At 36.6% G+C, this 20,781-nt stretch overlaps 1 protein-coding gene across 1 annotated transcript in view; it reads right to left on the minus strand.

Moving 5' to 3' along the window:
• The window catches only part of DSCAM (DS cell adhesion molecule), a 355,545-nt gene that overhangs the window by 109,193 nt on the left and 225,571 nt on the right, over positions 1-20,781 (minus strand). The window contains exons 13-15 of the mRNA XM_088144695.1: positions 9,600-9,796; positions 7,330-7,426; positions 4,472-4,600 (exon numbers count right to left, since the gene is read on the minus strand). Of these exons, the coding sequence (XP_088000821.1) occupies positions 4,472-4,600; positions 7,330-7,426; positions 9,600-9,796 (423 nt within the window). The remainder of the gene's footprint in view (positions 1-4,471; positions 4,601-7,329; positions 7,427-9,599; positions 9,797-20,781) is intronic.

A 20,781-nucleotide genomic window follows, 5' to 3' on the forward strand; every position in this document is an offset into this window, starting at 1 on the left:
ACATTAGTAACCTTGTGATTTTATGTAATATTTTGGGCAGCGAGAAAAATATGCCATTGAGTGACATTATGCGATATAGACTACATAGCCAGCTTTCAGAGGTTGGCAATACACTTCAAGAACAATTATTTTAACACTGGAAGCGCTGCAGTGAAGATAGGACCTATTTTAGAAAATGTGGGAAGAACAGAAGTTATTCTCCCATATTTTCAAAATAAGCTATTGTTCTGCTATTGCAGAAGTAATATATCAAAACATGGAGCTCTAGTCATGCCACTCCTGCCAGATAACATTTATATCTATCATTAGTCTATTCATACTACAGATGTTTATGTATATACAGGTTCATCATGATAATTACACTGTTGCTACAAAATATTAGCACTTCAAGGTAGGCCTGACCAGAAAACTGACTCCATAAATTTGACTGGAAATATTAATTGATACAGCCTACAGTAATATAATTTTGAAAGCATTTTCAAGATTCCCTCCCACTTAAATCCCAGGGAGTTAGGGCAGTGTCAGTCTGAGTTTCTTCCATGTTTTCTTTGTCTCCTGGGCTTAAACATGTTTTTGTATATGCTGTTGTAACTGTCTCTGCATAATTTATCCAAGGTCCTCTCTGTGGCTTTCAGTATAAAACTATTATGCTTTGTAACTGTTAAGCTGCTATCTGTCTGTCTGTATATCACATATTCCCACCAAAGCCAGCCCATAATATTATAGGATCTATTTATTTATTTAATTTATAAGGCCAGCCAACTCAAACAGTGTGAGTCTGGGTGGTGTACAGCATAAAAAACAAATACTCGTCCCCCCCAAACCCACCGTATAACATTAAGCATATACAATACAGAAATATAAAATACAAAATATAAATTGGCAACCAAACAATATAGCAGAACAAGCAAAAGGGGACTCTCACTCAACTGGCCCCTAATGCCTGGGGGAAGAACCAGGTCTTAATGACTTTCCTAAAGGTGAGCAGAGTTGGGGCTTGCCATATATTGGGAGGGAGATTGTTCCAGAAAACAGGGGCAACCACAGAAAAGGCACGCTTCCTGGGTCCCATATGATAACAAGATTTAAAAGAAGAAACCTGGACCATGCCCCCTTGTGGGAGCATGTGGGGCAGGCAGGTATTCTTGGCAGAAGGCAGTCCCTCAAGTAACCTGCTCCTATGTCATATAGGGCTTTAAAGGTGATAACCAGACCTTAAATTGTACCTGGAAGCCTACTGGAAACCAGTGCAGCTTGTGGAATAGTAGTGTTACTTGGGTATAATGAGATGCTCCCATAACTATCTGCACTGCTGCATTCTAGACCAACTGAAGTTTCCAATTGGTTTTCAAGGGCAGACCCAGGTAGAGTGCATTGCAATAGTCCAATCAGGAGGTGACCAAGGTGTGAGTGACCATGAGCAGGGCCAAGAATGTGTGCAACTGGCACACAGGGTGCAGTTGTGCAAAGCTACCCCCACCCTCCCAGCCACAGCTGCCACCTGCTCTTCTGCCAGGAGCTGTGAGTCCAGGAGAACCCTCAGATTATGCACCAAGTCTATACCAAAGATGGAAATCCTCCAATTCTGAGATCTGAGAGACCCAAAATCAGTCTTGGCAGGGTTGAGCACAACCTATACTTCCCCATCCAGACACTCACAGCCTGCAGACACTATATTAATATTGAACACAATTATCTGACTGCTTATGTAGCTAAAATGGCACCACTGACATACAAGATATAGGCTCAAGGAACTAAGGTTTGCAAAACTAAAATCATCATCATCATCATCATCATCATCATCATCATCATCATCATCATCATCATCTTTAAAGAAAATGAAAATCAAGCAGGAATGAAAGGAAAGATACTCCAAAAGTTTTAGTTTTCAATAGTCTGGAGAAAAGTGGGAAAAGTACAGTATGTTTAAAGGGAAGTTGATAGTTTTCAATTTCTGCCAACCTTCCAGTTTTTCTATCCTCTGCAGGAACTAGTGGCTTGACTTGGTGCTCTCAGGAATAATTTATTCTGGCAAGTGGCACCCCAGTATGTTGGGAAGGTGCCAGATTGGAGAAGGCCAACATGATTATGGCAGAATCTGCCTTTACTTCACATTGCTCATAGTGGCACATATCTTTCCCTTGGCCCTCTCATCTCTCCAAGCGCTATTTAGGATTGTACCTCACTGGCTTCATCAGCACAATTGTACTGGAACTCTTCTAAACACCCCTTTTCCTTACTTTATTTTTTTTTTTAAAAAAGAACCATACTGCTGATGTTTTTCATTTACACCACACTGCCACTTTATATGACCAGACTGTTCTAAAAATCAACATATTTTATACAAATTCTAATATGTGTTACTGTTCTTGATAAATATGTGTAACTCATTGTACAACGATTTGATGTAAGAAATTAAACTTGAAATTATATTTAAAATGAGGATATTGTTATCTGGAGATATTAGAAATAGGTTTTCCAAACTGGGTTCTGCATTCTGTGGGACTAAGGGGAAAACAAAAAACACCTCTTCCAAAGGGGCTAAGGAAAAAAACCATGCAAGGGATGAAGGAGGAGGGGGGATCTCCCTGCAAGTGCCTAAGACTTAATCCCTTGCAGAGAGGGACTTTTTCCCCCTTTGTCCCCCGGAGAAAGTTTTTTTTTTTTTACCTTAAACAACCCTGGTTCCCTTGCTACTGCTAACAGTATTAAAAAGTCTTGTTCAGTGAGTTGGTGTTCACTTTAGCTGCTTCCAGATGGAAAGATCTTAACTTAACCTTTGCTGTCTAAAGACATTCCTAAAAGAAATAATTCAGTGATTGATTGTTGCCTCAATATCAGGTCTGATTTGCCACCATTACTTCAAAATTTCCAGGCTGATATGTAGCCTCCCAGGGAAGCTGTGATAATGAAGTGACAAGACAGAGAACCAATTACACATCTTTAAGCTGATAAATGTATTATAGGTGGGATCCTGATGGTTGATTAAGCTTTGCCTATGATTACCGAGTTCCAATCACATGTTTCCAGCAGCTACTTGAGTGCTCAGAGATTTCAGTTCCTTATGAGGATCTATCTTGATGTATCTGTTTAAATATCTCCTCCAAATTTAACCGAATTTTCTTTGGTTGAATAACTTTTTAAAATCATGGTAAGAAGAATTAATTTTTTCACCTCCTGCTTATTATGACCAAATGTTGGTAACAAAAATTTTTAAAAATCACTAAGTTCCTTTAACCATCAAGCCATCCCCCCAGTTTTAAAATAATAACAAAATGATTTCATGTCATTAATCATGCAAGTACATTGTGAAAAGCAGAAAATTATCTATTCTCAAATGGGCTTAGTAAAAGTTTCTATACATTTATACATTAGATAATCTTTTTCAACCTAGTGTCGTTTAAATGTTGAGGCAAATACTTTTGTCATTCCCAGTCAGTCTGGAACAATGCTTTGGTATAGCTTATCCCAAGGGAAGTTACGTTCATATTTATTCAAATACGGTATCTCACAAAAATAGGATTTTATTCTTGAAAAATAATGCCATTACGAAAGTAATTAGTAATGAGTATGAGTATTATGAAAAGTGGAACCTTTAGGATAGATGGTAGGAATAATTATTCGGCCAACCTCCAGTAACTATCCGAGCAGACCTGACTATATCACAGGCCAGTTCTGGCCTGTGTCTTTAGACGAGGCTAGAATTCAGTGGCAAGGCACAAGCTGTAAATGCAGAACTTCCTAAATTCAGTCTCCAATATATCCAGTTTTAAACAATTCAGAGTGTGAATAATGGGAAAGAACTCTGTCTGAAGTATACCAGAATAAACAAATTGTACTAATGCAGCCCCAGGGTGGGAAGGTTGGCAGGAATCTGAAATGGATGGCAGATAGTGAAAGAAGAGGAGTCAATAGCATGAATCTGGCGCCCCAGCGACATAAAGAAAGCAAGGCAAGGCAGTGCCACCAAATTCATTGTTTATTGTGGATGATGATGTCAGGGCAAATAATACATTATTTTGGCTTTGCTGACTTTTGGAGAGGTTGTTATTTACTACAAGTGGCAGGAAACAAGTGTCTGACAGGGAACAAGTTGCCTTTCTACGTTTCTCTAGTAATGCTTTCTGCTTAGAAATCTTTATTAATAATAAAGACAACAGCCCTTCTGCCTTCAAGCTGTAATCTAAAACAAGTCTGCATAAAAGGATAAATCTATGGGGAAGGAAGAGCAAAATAAGTAAACTCAGACACTTATTCTTAATATTACAGAGTTTACCAGCTGGGAAAAAAATAGACTCCTCATAGTTAAGAAAAAACTACAAATTATTCCATATTGACACACATCAATAAAATACTTGATCAAGCTCATGGTGCAGAAGCAAGGAGATCATCATCATCATCATCAATTCACACTCTCAGAAAACCAGGGAATATTTCAAAGGTATAAGACAGATTTCATAGAACATCTTACCAGACTTGTTCTTGCATTCTATATCATAGCCTGTGATTGGACTATTTCCATCAAATCCCATGGTCCATCTCAGGGCAATGCTACGTGCTCTCACCTCTCGGATTTCTATTTCTGGAGGATCTGGGGGTTCTGGACAAACAGACAAACTCTGCTTTAATTAAGAGAAGGAAACTTTTGTGAGTCAGCCACAGCAGTTACAATGACATAAAAAAATGTGGTATATAACACTAAAATATTTTACCATTTCCCTTGCTCACTGAGTTTTATAAGTTATTTTAAAACTTCCACCAACACCCACCCCCTCGGTCTGCTTTTGTCTACAAAATTCATATTATGTAGAATTTCTGTGTTGTAAACTTAAATAAACCAAGATGGCACTACTGTTAAAACTGAATCTCTCCCCCTCTAAATTTCCTACTTTGTATGTTAGTGCAACACTATCAACAGGCAAAAAGAGGCAGTTATTTATGTGGTAGATTCTGACAGGTAGAAGCAAGATAGAAGATAGCTTAAGGTGATATACAGGTATCTCTTATGTCCTCTTAAGCTATCATGCCATTCTCAGATGGCAGAGACACTGTTCCACATCAGTGCTGAAGAAAAACTGAATTATGACCCATCTGGCTGTGGTACATGAACGTGAAGGGGTTGCCATCTTGGTCTCTCCAAAAGATAAATGAAGTCTTGGGATGGCCCTCTATCTTTGTGTTTTGGGGTATATGGGGTGTGGAGGAGAGGGGGAGAAGGGAGGAAGTTTCTTTAAACATGTTTGCACAAAGTGATCCAAATATTTACTAACTGTTAGCCAGTTAGACTATAGCAGGACTGAAGCAGTACAGAAGTTTTGCAAATAAATAAAAAGAATAAACTTTAGTTGTTTACTAAAATTATCTACAATATTATGTGATGCTTAAGCAAACCTTGTGATTGTGGGTATATGTGTCTGTATGTAAGAAGTATGTGTATTTAATCTATAAATTCGCAGATGATACAAGTTTTGGGGCTTATCTCCAAAGGAGATGAGTCTGCCTACCGGGATGAGGTGGACCGGCTGCTTTCGTGGTGCGGAGACAATAATTTGGCTCTTAATATCAATAAGACCAAGGAGCTTATAGTGGACTATAGGAGGAATAGATTAGATGTCCAGCCCCTGGTTATCAATGGAGACCGAGTGGAGCAGATGGCCAGTTTTAAGTTTCTGGGTGTTATTATAAAGGAGGACTTGACCTGGGGCGCTCATATTGCAGCCTTGGTTAAGAGGGCCCAGCAGAGATCATACTACCTGAGACTTCTCAAGAAACACCAACTGAATGAAAAACTGCTGGTGACCTTCTACTGCTGTACCACTGAGAGCATTTTAACCTACTGCACCTGGGTATGGTTTGCTAACTGCACAGTGGCAGATAGGAAAGCACTCCAGAGGGTTACCACCACTGCCCAGAGGATCATTGGTTGCCCTCTCCCCTCTCTGGAAGAACTTTATAGTTCCCGCTGCCTTAAGAAGGCTCAAAATATTCTTAAGGACCCATCCCACCCGGGACATTCTTTTTTTGAACTATTACCATCTGGCAGACGGTACAGGATAATGCAAACAAGGACCAATAGGCTGAAGAATAGCTTCTCTGTTAGAGCTGCAACTATACTGAATTCTATCATATAGTGCAGTATTAATGCAGCATCAGGGGTTGTGCAATATGGAATGTGAAGGTTGTGTTATATGTGTTTTATGTGTGTTATGTGTTTTATGTGTTTTATGGTTTTTATATTTTTAAAGCTGCACTGGGGTGGCATTAATTTCATTGTACAAGTTGTACAATGACAATAAAGATTTCTATTCTACTCTATGAATAGAAGAGAATATGGCATCTTCTATGTAAGTTGGAAGACATATAGTTGAGAGCAAGTATGATATGTAGAGGCTGGTGCCTGATTTCTGCCTCAATATGGCATTTGATAGGATATCGCCACAGCTGTTCCAGAACCTGCCAATCCCTGTCTGATGATGGTTCCTTTCTTTAGCAAGAACTATGGTAAGGGAAACCTGACTACTTGGATTCAGAATATAAAAATACACTGTACTTGCCAGGGGCTTTTGATTGATTACATTTAAAACATACTGTTTTTAAATTGCACTGTTTCTTCTTCAGAATGAGAATCAGACAATTTATATTTAGGTTACTGCAAGCCTAAAATTACTTAATTAAGATCACCAGCACACTGCTATGAATATTTAGACAGAAGCAAGTCCTACTGCGTTCAGCTGAGTTTATTCTTTACTGTATAGCCTAAATCTCATTATGTCAACAGCGTTTATTATTGAATAGTAATCCAGATTGCAGTTTAATTTATAATTAATAAGATGTGATATAAGACTAGGAGACCAGCTGTGTGGAAACTGCCGCAAAACACTTATTCAGAATCACATTCATAGGGCATTTAATTCATGAATTTGCTGCTACATGAATGAATAGTATCCTGATAAGAAAATGCTTCATGCATAAAATCTGACAAATGGATGATGAGCTCCTTTAAATGTAAATGCTGGAACCCCAATACAAATAAGGACTTTTTGTTTATTTTATGTTAATGTCATGTTTAAATCCTCCTAATTTTTCTTGTTATACCAGATATAAATTTGCAGATTTAAACCTATTTCATCCATAAGCGATGCATTTCATGGGTAGTTGTACAGTTCAGTTTTAATAGTCCCAGTGGCAAGTGGAATTTGAACCTCTTACAGTTTCTAATAAATAAATATTTTTAATTATGACTAATCCCCCCAACAGATTTCTGAGCATGACATACACTTACTGTACTACAATAGCTGTGTTTTTTTCCTTATGTTGTCCTCTTCCTACCTTGCACAGTGAGCTGAATTATTCCACGATCCTCTCCATATGAATTGATGGCATGGCAGGAGAAGAAACCAGAATCTTCTCGCACCGTTGGCAAAATCTACATTTCAGATTAAGAAGAAAATGCATTCAATAGGAAATATTGAAATTAAGCCTATCCTTCAATGCAATAATTGATATTGTTCAGAAAGTTTATATGGTCAGTAAACCATGCAGCAACATTAGTGCTGCTGTAGATGCAAAGTTTACATCTATATCTAAGCAGCTGAGTTTGATGGCTGCGAACTATAAGAGCTACTGAAATAGAAATTATTTTTTCTTACTTACATATTTTACATGGGTTACATATAACCTGTTCTTCTTTATATAGCCCAAAGTGGCTGAGATATAATTCCCAGATTTCTATTCAAGCAACCTGCAGAAGCTACATTTCCTTAGCTGCCATAGTAGAACAACATCATGCCACATGCTTCCAAATCATTATGCCTTGTTCTCTTGTTACAAAACCCAGTTCTGTTTTGCAGTAATAATACAATAACTGATTGTAAATTTTATGATTTAAAGATCCCCATAGTTCAATAGTATTTAGAAGATGTATTTGATAAATACATCTTCACTCCAAGTCTGATTGTATGAACATCTAAATCAAATATATACCTCATTATTTTTCTATACATTAACAATATTACAACAAAATTATCAGTTAGTTATAAATCCATTCTTTGATGTTTTTCAATGCTAAGATACAATTACTAAAACTGCATAAATATGTGGAACATCTTGCCCCCTGAAGTGAGATTGGCCTCCACTCTTTTGGTCTTCCAAAGGAGTGTCAAGACCTGGCTCTGTCAACTGGCATGGGGACCTCATGGGGGTTCGCAGTACTGAGGGTAGTTGGTGGCTTGAGGACGCTCTCTCCGTCTTTTAGCTTTGTATATTTTTATATAGATCTTTGTTGTTTTTTTATCACTTTTTACTTGTAAGCCACCTAGAGTCACTTATACAGTGAGATGGACAGTGTATAAATTTGTTTAATAAAATAAATAAATAAAATAAATGATATTGATTTCCTTTGTTAAAATGAAAGGGTAAATGCATTCCGATTTTCGTCTAGCAAGTTTTTCTAGTGGGTTTCCATTTTAAATTTACAATTTGTCAACAGATCATTAGTGAATATTAAAGCAAATATAAAGTTATAAAAAAGCAGAACTTAATGTGTTTCTTTAAAGCCTGATTGAGTTTTGTTCCTACCTTAGTTACTCTCCAGAGGTTTGTGTGTATTCTGCAGATATTATTTCTGGATGATGAATAAGACTTAATTCATGCACAATTTAATTCGTGCACAGATTTAATTTATGCGCAAAATCTGATTGGGTCCAGTTTCTTGCCTGCATAAGTAACATTTACATTTGGGTGGGGGTCCCAAAAGAATACATATCTGTTGTATTTTAGCACTTGCATGAAAATAATGTAAATTGTAGAGGCGACTCTACTTAAGAAACATAAACAATTTCAGAAGAATTATAGCAGTCATACTTGTAGAAGCATCAGGTTTATTTTTTGTGGAGGAGGTAGGTGGAAAGATTGATTGATTCCTCCCTTTTGTGGTTTATTTGCTAAGGCAAGAAATCCAAAAGATTTCAATCCAGAGTAGTGTCAAAATTTTTAGTATTGTCATTTTGAGCTCAAAATGTTTTACACATATGTAATGAACTCTCACCTATGGAGAGATCAAGGCATACACATAGCACAGGCAGAATTGGAATTTCTCCTTGTTGGCAATATAAGACAAGGAAAATAGGAGTACAGGGTCTTTGTGGAAGAGAATCTTCTTCACTTACTGTGGAAATCTGGAAAAAGTTGAAGGGGTTAATTATAAACATCATGTGTCCTTATGAAGAACATATGTAAGACACTCCTGAAAGAGCAGATAAGATGATTTTGAATTTTCTAGGATAAAAGGTATTTGATTCCATCTTGGCTGAGGATAGTTGTAGTACAATCTATGTGGACAGCATCAGATCTAGAAAGCCTGCTTAAAAATTACTGTCTCTAATGAAAAAACAGGAACTAATTCTCTTCAGACAGAAGGATAGTATGGGGTATTTTCAAGAGATATCAATGAGCATGACCTGTTTTATGCAAGAAATAGTGAAGATCTGTGGCTGAACAGTGCAGCAGAAAATCAAATTTCCCCACAGGCTGTTTGTTTTTATACTTGGACAAAATTGCTGCCCGCATTTCAAATGCAAATACTAGCTTGGTTGCATCACCTGTAGAGTAGAGATGACTTCATCACCCACTTCTTTTGTGGAAACAAGATAGCGGGACATTTCAGGATTAATTATTCTATCTTCTTTCTCCCAGCGGACTATGATGGGTTTTTCCCCATGAGCTGTGCAACTCATCTCTTTCTTTTGACCCTGTGTTGCCAAGGTGGTATTTGGATAGGAGGTTATCATAGCAGGAACTAAAAATAAAAATAATACACATTACTAGTTTGATACAAATGTGCAACAGAAAAAAGGAACACATTGCTGGATAGGATGTCTCAATAGTTTACCTTACTTATATCTAACTATATCAAATATGTCATGCTTTCATCTTAATCTTCACTACCCTTGTGCCCTCCAGATATATTAGGATCACACTTATGGAATCTGAGAGACAATGTGGGGTACTGGTTAAAGTTTTGGATTAGGACTAGAGAGATTCAGGTTTTAGTCTACTCTCAGGCACAACATCTCACTGGATAACTTTGAATCATTCACAACTTACCTCAAGGGAATTGTAGGGAAAATTAGAAGAAGGTAGTGCTACATACTGTAAGCTACCTTGAGCTCCTGAAGAAAAGGCAGGATATATCAGATAATTAAATAATTTTGAAAACCAGAGTCCCAACTCTTTGGAAGATCACAAGCATGGGGCTCTTTTATACATATTTAAGGAATATAACACACCCACTTAATCACAGAGTGGATCACTTCTTTTAAATGAATTTCTGTAATTGCTGTTTTGAAATGCTAATATTTGGTGGCATAACCTTTATGCATGTTAGCGCTACTGGAGCTTGTGTATGACATGTCAGAACATAGTGCTTCCCGCTGGAATGATTTCTGAACTGTAGCAAACTGATTTTGGTACAGCTAGCAAGAGTGAAAGCTATGGCTCTCTTCTGGTTATCATGGCAAAAAACAAACAAACTTGAAAAGATTTTTAGTGAAAAATAAGATGCTAGTATAGCATTGTTAAGAGCCATTTGGAATACCTTTATTCTGCTACACTGCCATGAAACAAATGGCTTTGTTCTATAATTTTTTTTAAAAAAACTGAATTGATTTATGATGAAGGGGTAATAAAGATAGGAAATACATTTACTACCACCTTTATTAATATTATACTGCTTGAAGCTGGGCACAACTAGGTGACATCAACTTGAGTATCACTTGTAGTGCTTTTATGGACACAATCTTCCTTTCAGGTTCTATCAAACTTGAAAGTATAGTCTTGGCAGACATAATGTAGCTACACCTTACACCTAAGCATAATGCAGCACTGAAGATCTCCATACAGATGTCTGGTACAGCTATGCATGCACAAATGCATCTGCATATTGACTACATCGCTGATAAGTGTGTAGGAGTCCCAATTTATAGACCTTATACTTCTGTGTATCACCACAAACAGGCCATGGGTGCTCTAGTGCATGAAAAAGTAATGATAAAGTAATGAAGAGCTTCACAGCTCTCCTCCCCTATAAATATTGCTCTGTTTGGAGTACATTGAAGCTCTGGAGAAAGCAAAACTAAAGGTGGACAGGCTCTGCTGATCCTGGAATGCAATTTGAGTGTTGTCAGTTTGACTCATTTCTGCTTCCTCCCATCCTATATGCACAGCTATCATCATCTGCTTTTCAGATTTTGTTCTAAGTGAAGTTCTAGAAGGCGCATTTTAAATAATTGACATTCTTTTTCATATAATTTTCTTTGGAATGTGATGTTCAACATTTTGGGCAACACAAATTGCAAAGCTGAATTACCTTTGACTTTCCCTCATTTAAAACAAGGCAGATGCCAAGGTATAAAAAGTTTCCTTATAGTATACTTATATTTTAAAGAAGACTCATTCCTCTTAGAGGCAGTTTTATAATATCCAGATAACACGTTATCAGAAATCATTTCCCATTCTGTTTGCTACAAGTAAAGCAGCTGAAGGTCTTGTTCAAAGGATCTGCAGACTTACCCGATCTGATATTCCCTGGATATCTTGGATTGAAACTCCTAGAGTTCATACCCATTATAAGAATATCACCTGGGAACTGTAGGAGTTTTGTACTCTCAACAGAACTGTAGGTCAACAGATGTAGGATTCATCTATCAAAGGATATTTACACGTTTTGTGTGTTTTTCCTTCATGTGCATTCATTTTAAGCGATTTACAGTGTTTGTATGAAAGGTAATAGATTGGTGGAGCTTTGCTCTATATTTCATCAATTTCACCTGCCTGATGCCAAAACTAGTTAAGTGTAATGAAATGTACTTTTTTTCACCACTATGGAAGCAGTGAATACAGGGATTAACTAAATAACTAAGAACAGAACACTGGATAATGTGGTCACACTTATATGCCATAATGAAAAGCATTAGGTATTTGACTGCTTTTTCAAATAAATGTGAACAGTCATTTCTACAAGTCAACCAAAAATCAATCAAGGAAAGTTTATGAGAATGCTCTTTAATAGAAAATTCAATTAATGAATCCACTTCTAATGCATCCATTATAATAGCTCTTCATTTTCAATGTCAACAGTAAACAAATGCTTAAATCATATTTTACTGCCATCAACTAGAGGAAAATGTTCATTTAAGGTTATTCTTTGATTTCTGCAGAAATCACATCAGAGATATGCAATTCAGTTAAAGTACAAAATGACACACTTCTCTATGTTCAATCAAATTGATGAAACCTGCCTTTAAATTCAGTACCAATGGTTCAATAAAACTTTATATTTTATTTCAAACAGTCATTTCAAAATATTTCTTTTTGAAAAATACAAAGCTTCACAGTGTAATAGAAAATGCTCACATTCACTTCCAACTCTTCACACAAAACAGTAAAAATCCAGGGATTTACAGGATGAAATTTTATATAATTTATAAAGGTCACACATTGTTGAAAAGTAGAAATTAACAGTAAGGGCAAAGATTTCACAGCCAATGCTTCTCTGTAATAGTACGTTGTAACCATACACAGTATGGAGCTACTGCTCAAATCTATAGGATAAGACTGGTGTAGAACCCTGCCAATGTTTAAGCCTCATCACTGCTCAGAACAATGTATTTTTCTAGTCAACCTGGCTTTGAATAATAACACTGCTGATTAGCCTAAACATTTCCTCAGCCATTATTCCTGCACAATAATACACAAAAGATATGGAATGTAATAATGCTGAATGGAAGCTGTTTAAATTTTTAAAGACACACAGGTACCACATACGCACAGATCCTGATAGTTCCTGGGAGGAAAATGCACACGCAGAGCACAAACACAACATGTTACTTTACTATACAGAAAACACATAACCACTTCTAGTAAAAGGGGTTGGAAAGAATTCCAAAACCCAGGCTCTGCATGTTTTTCCTACTTTGGTTTTGATAATGCAGATGGCTACAGTGGGAAGAAGGATGAGGGAAAGCCTCCACTGGACAAGAACCTTTCCATCTGGCACAAAGTATCATACTTAACAATGATATATATTATCATTGCTTGGACTGATGAATCGTGAAGTTCAAGATATCCAGAGAACAGTACTGTAGTTTGCTTTCTTCTGCCCTAACTGTTCAACATTTAAAATATCCCCTTTTACTTGTTCAATACGTTCTCTGTACTTCTCTGCATTTCTGACAATAATCTTTTGACTGAAAATCTTGGGCTGGATCTTCAATAGAAAGATCCCAAGAATTGCTGAAACTACAGGATCTCACCCTTTGTCTTCTACTTTGCTAATAGTTGAGTTCTGATGTCCTCATTCATAAACTCTGCTTGAACATGCGTGTGCAGACATCCCCATGCTGTTAACAGCTTTCAACTCACTTGCTTTCTCTGATGTTAACCTCTAATCCTCAGAACCGAGACAATTTAAGCATCTGCTTTAGGAAGTAGCTGCATGTTTTTTTAAAACACTAGGTTTACTGCTTGCCTTTCCTATAGCTGCTCTCTGTGGAAGCACCATGCTTTTGACAGCAAAATGGAACAGTAAGGTCCATAAAGTACATGTATTCCACGTCCACTATTTCTTTTAAATCGAGCTGAATTGAGCACTGAAGTTCACTCAAGCTATAATTGAGATAAATATTTCCTCTAAATAGTGTTACTATTATTCCTATTACCACCACCACCACTACTGCATTAAAGGAGTTTAATAAATTCAGAACAGGACAGAATTGGTTTTTCTCCTTTGATTCTGCTTATTGGCTTATCCCAGTTGCAAAAATGTCAAGTTGCTATGTATTTGACAGCTGCACAGAATCTTCAGATCCACGGGCAATTAATTTCTTTAGTGATCAAAATATTGGTTACATTAAGCCAAAACAAATAAATACATGTTTGTTTATTGAAAGTATGACATTGTTTACTTTGAGTGGATGTAAATACTATTGGAGGATTATTTTGCTTTTCATGCTTGGGAAAGTCTTCTTGGAAATGTAAGAGAAATGAAAACAAGCAAAATTTAGGAAGTGCAATCTGGTACACAGACTAAATTTAAAGAAAGCATGAAATGAATAGGCTTGAATTATGACTGCTTTACACAAATATGGAATTTAAGCTTGAATGCTGATTGCAGTAAGAGCGGTATATGTTGGAAGCAAGGCTTTTGTGAGAATAAATGGATTATTACTGAATAGATCTATATTGAGCATAAATAAGACAAGAATATGTGTTATCCTCTTGGTTGCTTAATGTATTCATAGATAAACATATATAGAATGCTTTTGGTGATGTTAGAGGTGTGCTGGTTAGCAAAATGAATACATGTGCATTCCTGTAAGCAGATAATGCTATGTTGTTGGCTTAAGATATGAGCGATTTGCAGCATATGATAGGAAGATTATATGATGCAATAAGGGGCAATGAGGGACGTGGATGCAATGAGGGACTGGATCTGAATATTAATGTATCAAAGACTAAAGTATTTGTGTTTCATAGGGAAAATGGAGTGAATAATTACAGGTTACAAAAAAAAATGGTGAAAAATCAGGGCAAGTGGATGCATTAGTGTTCTTTTGTAAAATGTTTCCTAAAGATGATAAAATAGATGGACAATTGTTAAAATGTGGAAATGCTGTTAGAAAGGTGGTGGATATGAACTGTCACAAGGAATGAATGTTTGTCAAATGAAACAAAAATGGCTGTGTTTAAGAATATGCTTCTACCCGCTTCATTATATGGATGTGATTGCTGGGTATGTCAGAAATAAATAAATAAATAAATAAACAAGCAAGCAAGCAAGCATTTGGCATGAATTAAGTAAATGCATGTAGCAAGGCAAGAAGAGTTACACTCCAACCATTTTCTTTCCTACTAATTCCACCTCTCTTTCCTTGCCAACCGTTATTTCTTTTCACATGTGGGAATCTCCACTCCTACCCTTGGTTATTTCTGCATAGGAGAGCAAGGGTTTGGATTGTTCTAGCATATTCACATACAGTATATGCAGTGCACATTCTCTACCCTGATGTTTGGACTGCTAATGAAAAGATAAACCTTCACGTGTCACTGTTCTTGTCTTTTGGCAAATAAATTCCACTATTTAGTCTTGGGGGTGGGCATCCCTGTCACTCGTTTAGCTTCATGGCTGATCGATATAAGGGAAACAATCCACTAAGCATGGCTGCTGGGAAAATTCCATTCAACAGCAACACAGGAAAATTGAAATGAATAGAGGCTGTGCCACTGAAATGAATGGGACCTAGGATAGGTTCCTGGACCAACACTGTCTCACCCTTCACCTTAAAAACTACAATGCTGTGGAAGAGCATAAATATCCTTCTGCAATAAAACATCAAAACTTGATTAATGGATACTGTTAATTCTTACTAAGCAGCCACAAATGAATAAAGATCTAGAATATGTTAAAATATAATGTCTGCTGGTTCTTTGGTGTGAGAGATACTATATATAATACTCACTGCCTAAACTTGTGTTTTTCATGCTTCTAAGCTTGAATAAGAATGACAACAGCTGAAAATCTTGGCAGCTCTGCCAGAGCCTTGTGATGTGATTGAATGTGTCATGGTAAAGGCTGTGAACATTTAGAGTTCATATCATATTCACTTAGAAGCAATTTCAGGTCATATTAGAAGAAAAGGAGGTGATTTATTTTATGTGACAACAATGAATTTTAATCAAAAGATATATTCAAAATAAAGTCTAAGTGTTTTATTTTTTGCCTGAATCACAATAGGTGAGGATTTTTCTTTTCCTAGTTTTTTTTCTTTGTGCAAGAGCCCTTTTCATGTTAGTATATTACAAGCTGCACTCTTCAAATAACACACCAATAAGTCACACTGCTGCTTAGATTTCTCATTCTGTCTCTAGTCTTTGACAGAACTGTGAAATAAATGGGATTTGATTCTGCATTGTTATGTGAGCATAATTTCCCTTTTTGCCTAAGTGAGCTCCTAGTAACCAATAAAAAGAAAACAGTATGAGGAAGGCAGACAACTGGGTTCCCTGCAGCAACTTTACAGTCAATGCTTAAGGAGATTCATGAGAGATGTCGCCAGTTCAGGAAAAAAAAATACTCTGCTCACTGAATTCTCTAAAAAACCAAGATGATTTGCTCACAAGAGTAATTATTTTTATTAACCCAATGGATAAAAAGATAGACCACAGATAGACTTCACCTTTAGAAGTGGTCATTCACCAAGTCAGTGGGGGGAGAGGACAGATGAAGAACCACGTGGACAATTGAACAGAGAGGTGAACTGTTAGCATGGCACAGAATTTTGTAAGAAGCGACTACCTCAACACTCTTCTTATATGAAAGGCATCTGCTTGAAAAATGCAAACAGCTCTTTGCAAAATGATATCTAGCTCAGCAGTGGAGCTTGAGGTGCTTTCTGCTGATGAAAAACTCTTTGATAGACAAAAGGCTGCACAGGAAGGGATCTGTGCTTGCCAATTCCTCCTCATTCCTACAGCCCCGGATACTCTTAGATCTGCTCCGAAGATTGAGGATTCACCACAAAACCATAAGAAGTGCAAGGGGAGTGAGAATCCAGGAAAATTGTCTCCCTTGTTATTCTGCTGACAGAAACTTCCGCTTGTTCTTCAGCCTGCAGAGAGGTACATAATGTATATATGGAGCATTTATTAGAAATGGCTATTACCAGTCTGAACTTCCTCTGGGACAGACCTGCACAGCCATGCAAAATCTGGACTTTAGGTTTTGATAGAAAGCTCAGCTGGTCACTTCCCCATCTCTGGTACAATGCTAAAACTATGGTGTCGTGGAGGGTGCAGAATGAGGGTTACTTTTCAACCAATGCAGTACTGTAGTTTGAAATGGCAGCAAAGGAAGAAAAAGAAAAATTTTAAAAAGCTCTGCTGTTGCTCATGCTAACCATGAAGTTGACCCCATTCAATGAAACTGTCTAATTTCTCTGCCTGCCAATAGTTTGGAGAAGTCAAATACTGTAAGCCATATGCATGAAACTCTAGCCTCAATTAATGTTATTTCCCACAGGTCCTGTGTGATAAAAAGGAACAAAAGAAACAAGAATCACTTTATACGGACTACAAAATTTTTAATTTTAATGTTCCACTCTTGATAGCAGTTCAAAGGTAGTGATGGAATACAGCTATGAGCAAATGCCCTAATTTTCTCTGATTTATACAAAAAACTGGATTCATCCATGCATCTTTATTTTCTGTCTTTAGCCAGTTGTTATTTATACCAAACATGGAATTTGCATTTCATCCATTTGGGCATGAAAAGGAGGCATGCCGTTTGTTTAATGTAATTGCAGCGGTAGATCAATAGAGCAACCCCCTGATGTCAATAATACCTAACAACTGTTTGGAACATTTATACACTCCAAGTGTTTCACATGCATTATTTAACTGTAATTTATAAATAATTGTATAAATTAAATCTATAATATTGTCCCCTGTATTGCAGTTAGGACCATTTTGAGAAACTCTTAAAAATATTCATAGTGTTTCCACAAACTGTATCAGTTCTTTATTGTAATATTTTGTTAATAGCAAATAAACTTTGATTAATTTATTATCTAGGTGTTTGCATCCTACTAGTTCCTAGCCTTACCCATTCTCTGCACAGAACAAGAAGGCACTAGGAGAAGCAAAGCACTCATAGAAGAAAATGCAAACTTCTATATGAGAAGCTATTTTATAGATGCAAAGCTTTCATACAGATTAGATTTGGGGATTTTCTGAAGGAATAGGTATAGGTGTTTATCCCAGGAAAAGAAAACATTGGTTTTAATGGTTGTAAATGAAGAAGATGCACTAAGAAACCACAGCTATTAACGAATACTAAATGAAAAATGCAAACTACAGCTTTAATGAGTTACTTGGGTCAACAGTGGCACAGTCCTGAGTTATAAACTATGAAGCGTGATCTGATAATTTATAAATAATGTTGATAACTGAAGCAGGAACAGGATTCTTGTGCTCTGCCTTTAGGAGAAAATGTACCATGTGAATAAACAGATATAACAGATGTGTCTGATTATTCATTCAGGAAGTTGCTATCAACTACCACCTCATATCATTGATATGATAAGCAAAAAATCAAAAATACTATTTGATTATAGTTAGTGACCATACTGTAAATAAAAACCAAAAGTACATACAAAACATATTATCAATAACAATGTAACATATGAACTAACTTATGTCGCAGTGCCTTCCCTCTGGGAACAATATCACCCAAAGAGATCCATGTATATCTCTCACTCTGATGATGTTCTGTATGTCTATAAAAAATAAGCTGTTCTCCCAGGTTTGGGGGTAGGGTGTTATGGAGCCCTGTTGGTGATGTATTTTGTGTGAGGGGCTGTTTGTCCAGATGCATTTTTAAAAATTGTTTTCTTTTTAATGTTTTCTACTTTCAGTGTAAGCTGCCCAAAGTCATTCTGGAGCGAGATGGCCTCCAAATCTCATAAATAAACAAACTTGAAATTATATTCTTAATGAACTTCTGGCCAACCCTATCAAGTACAACATGTACTCAGAAAAAGACAAGTCATGCTAATTCATCAAAAATATCTATTATCTCCCAATCTATAACCACATTTTTAAAATATTTTAAAATCCTCATCAGCAGAATTTATTATGAATTATTCTTCTATTACTATTCTGACTTTGTCAAGTAAATAATATTTATCGACTATTAATACCAGTTTGGGAATATGCCCATTAACAGTGAATTTTAACAATCACCTTTGCTTTTTTATTCAACTTGAGGTTGTGTCAGCATATAGTACTGCATGTGCCTCCAAAATGGTGGGATGTGGGCAACAATAAGCTGGTCTGCAAGGTAGTTTTTAGATTAGAGATCTTAGTTTACATAGAATAATGTGAACATGCCTGGGGTAAGAGGGGGCTTTGGTTATAACTGTAACACCCTCACCCAAATCTGCAAAAGATGAGCAATACTACCTTTCTGTTAACAGAAAATGCTTCATGTGGTATGGATATAAGTGAGACTGGTAACCTAGTCTACATCATCTCTATCTAACTAAAAACAATATTATAGGAAAATCTCAACTGACCAAAGCTGCGATGGGTAAGACCATCTGGTGACATATATGGCTTATGGAAGATTGTGAATTAGAATGTAACAGGAATAAAGGATAAAGGATATGAAGAAATGAAATGAAATGAAATGAAATGAAATGAAGGAAGGAAGGAAGGAAGGAAGGAAGGAAGGAAGGAAGGAAGGAAGGAAGGAAGGAAGGAAGGAAGGAAGGTTGTGCATCTGTGAAACTAAGAGAAAGTAGAAGGATATACTGTCATAGATTTGAATGAAGGCAGTCTAATCTAACAAATGTATCCTGCAAAAGTTCAATCTTTATTTTCATGGCAGCCACCTAGAAATATGAAGGATGTCCAGCATTTTGCAAATGTTTATGTCTTTCTGGTAGATGGGGAAGAAGAAGATGAAGTAGAATGCATTCTGGATTCTAGATACTGGAGAAATTGTTTGGAATCTCTTATTCACTGGAAGGGGTACTCTGAATTTGAGAGCTCCTGAGAGAGCACAGTAGATGCCCACTCCCTATACTTTGTATACCAGTCCCATCTGAAATTCCCACACAAGCCCCACCCCCAGGATCTGCTGCCACTATCAATAGATAATAAACCCAGGATGAAGAGGTCTCTGCACTTCCCACCACAAAAGACTCTCCAGTACTGGTTGCCATGCACATAGAAGGGAAGTGGGACTTTCCTGCTTCATCTGCTTCAATGCAGCAAGACTTGTATGTTGACCTTGGGGAACTGCCAAGCAAGATGTGGATCTGTGTGTATATGTGTGTGTGTGTGGGGGGGGAGTATATTAGTAGTCATTTCCCATGAAGACATGACTGGAATTTCTGCAGGAGGGGAGACTGGTTCTGACAAGGGAAGTGATGTAGAGGAAGGCAGGGATAGTGTTGGCGATAGAGTGCAAGAACTGTGAGATTCAAAATGACCCTGCCTTGATTCTGCCTGGTATAAGAGGGGGCAGACGGAAACTGATAGGCTTTCAAGATTTTGTTATTATATTGTACAATGATAGAGTTCTGGAGTCTGTCTATTTCAAAGAGTTGACACTTGTGAAATAAACTATAGTTGGTATAGGTAGATGGTATATAGATGGTATATAGCTAAATTTGGATTTCTAAAAGGATTTATAAAATGGTCCTGATTTTTTACGAGGCCCCAAATCTAAAGTGAAGATCAGTAGAGAGTTTTAACCACTTTTTTACTCTCTTAAATGTACTAGATGAGATCATAGTAGCCAATATTTCACAATTAATTAATTTATATATTAGTATTTATGATGATATTTTATTGTTTATTTCTGAACTCCTATGACTCCAGCTTTGCAATTTAATACATTTGAACAAGTTGCTAGATACTCTAATTGCTCTAAATTAGAATTGATGCCAATTAGCAAAGATTTATTTTTTAATACATCAAGTACTATCCATGTATCTATTGAATTTATTAATTATTTTTAGGTATTAATCAATACTAATTTCAGTGGAATTGTAGCCTAGCGCATAAAATACTGCAATGTTTTAAATTAAGGCTTTCCTCAATCAGACCAGTAATAGAAAAGAAAAAGAAAATGATAATTTTCCTCAATAAATAAATGAACAAGTAAAATGTTTTTGCCTTATTTCTTTAATTGGGTTCTCATTATCTCTTTTAGGACTTGTG

This window comes from Python bivittatus, unplaced genomic scaffold, assembly GCF_059951505.1.
Source record: "Python bivittatus isolate LINGU-HERP-01145 unplaced genomic scaffold, Pbiv_v1 ctg000350_np1212, whole genome shotgun sequence".
NCBI lineage: Eukaryota > Metazoa > Chordata > Lepidosauria > Squamata > Pythonidae > Python > Python bivittatus.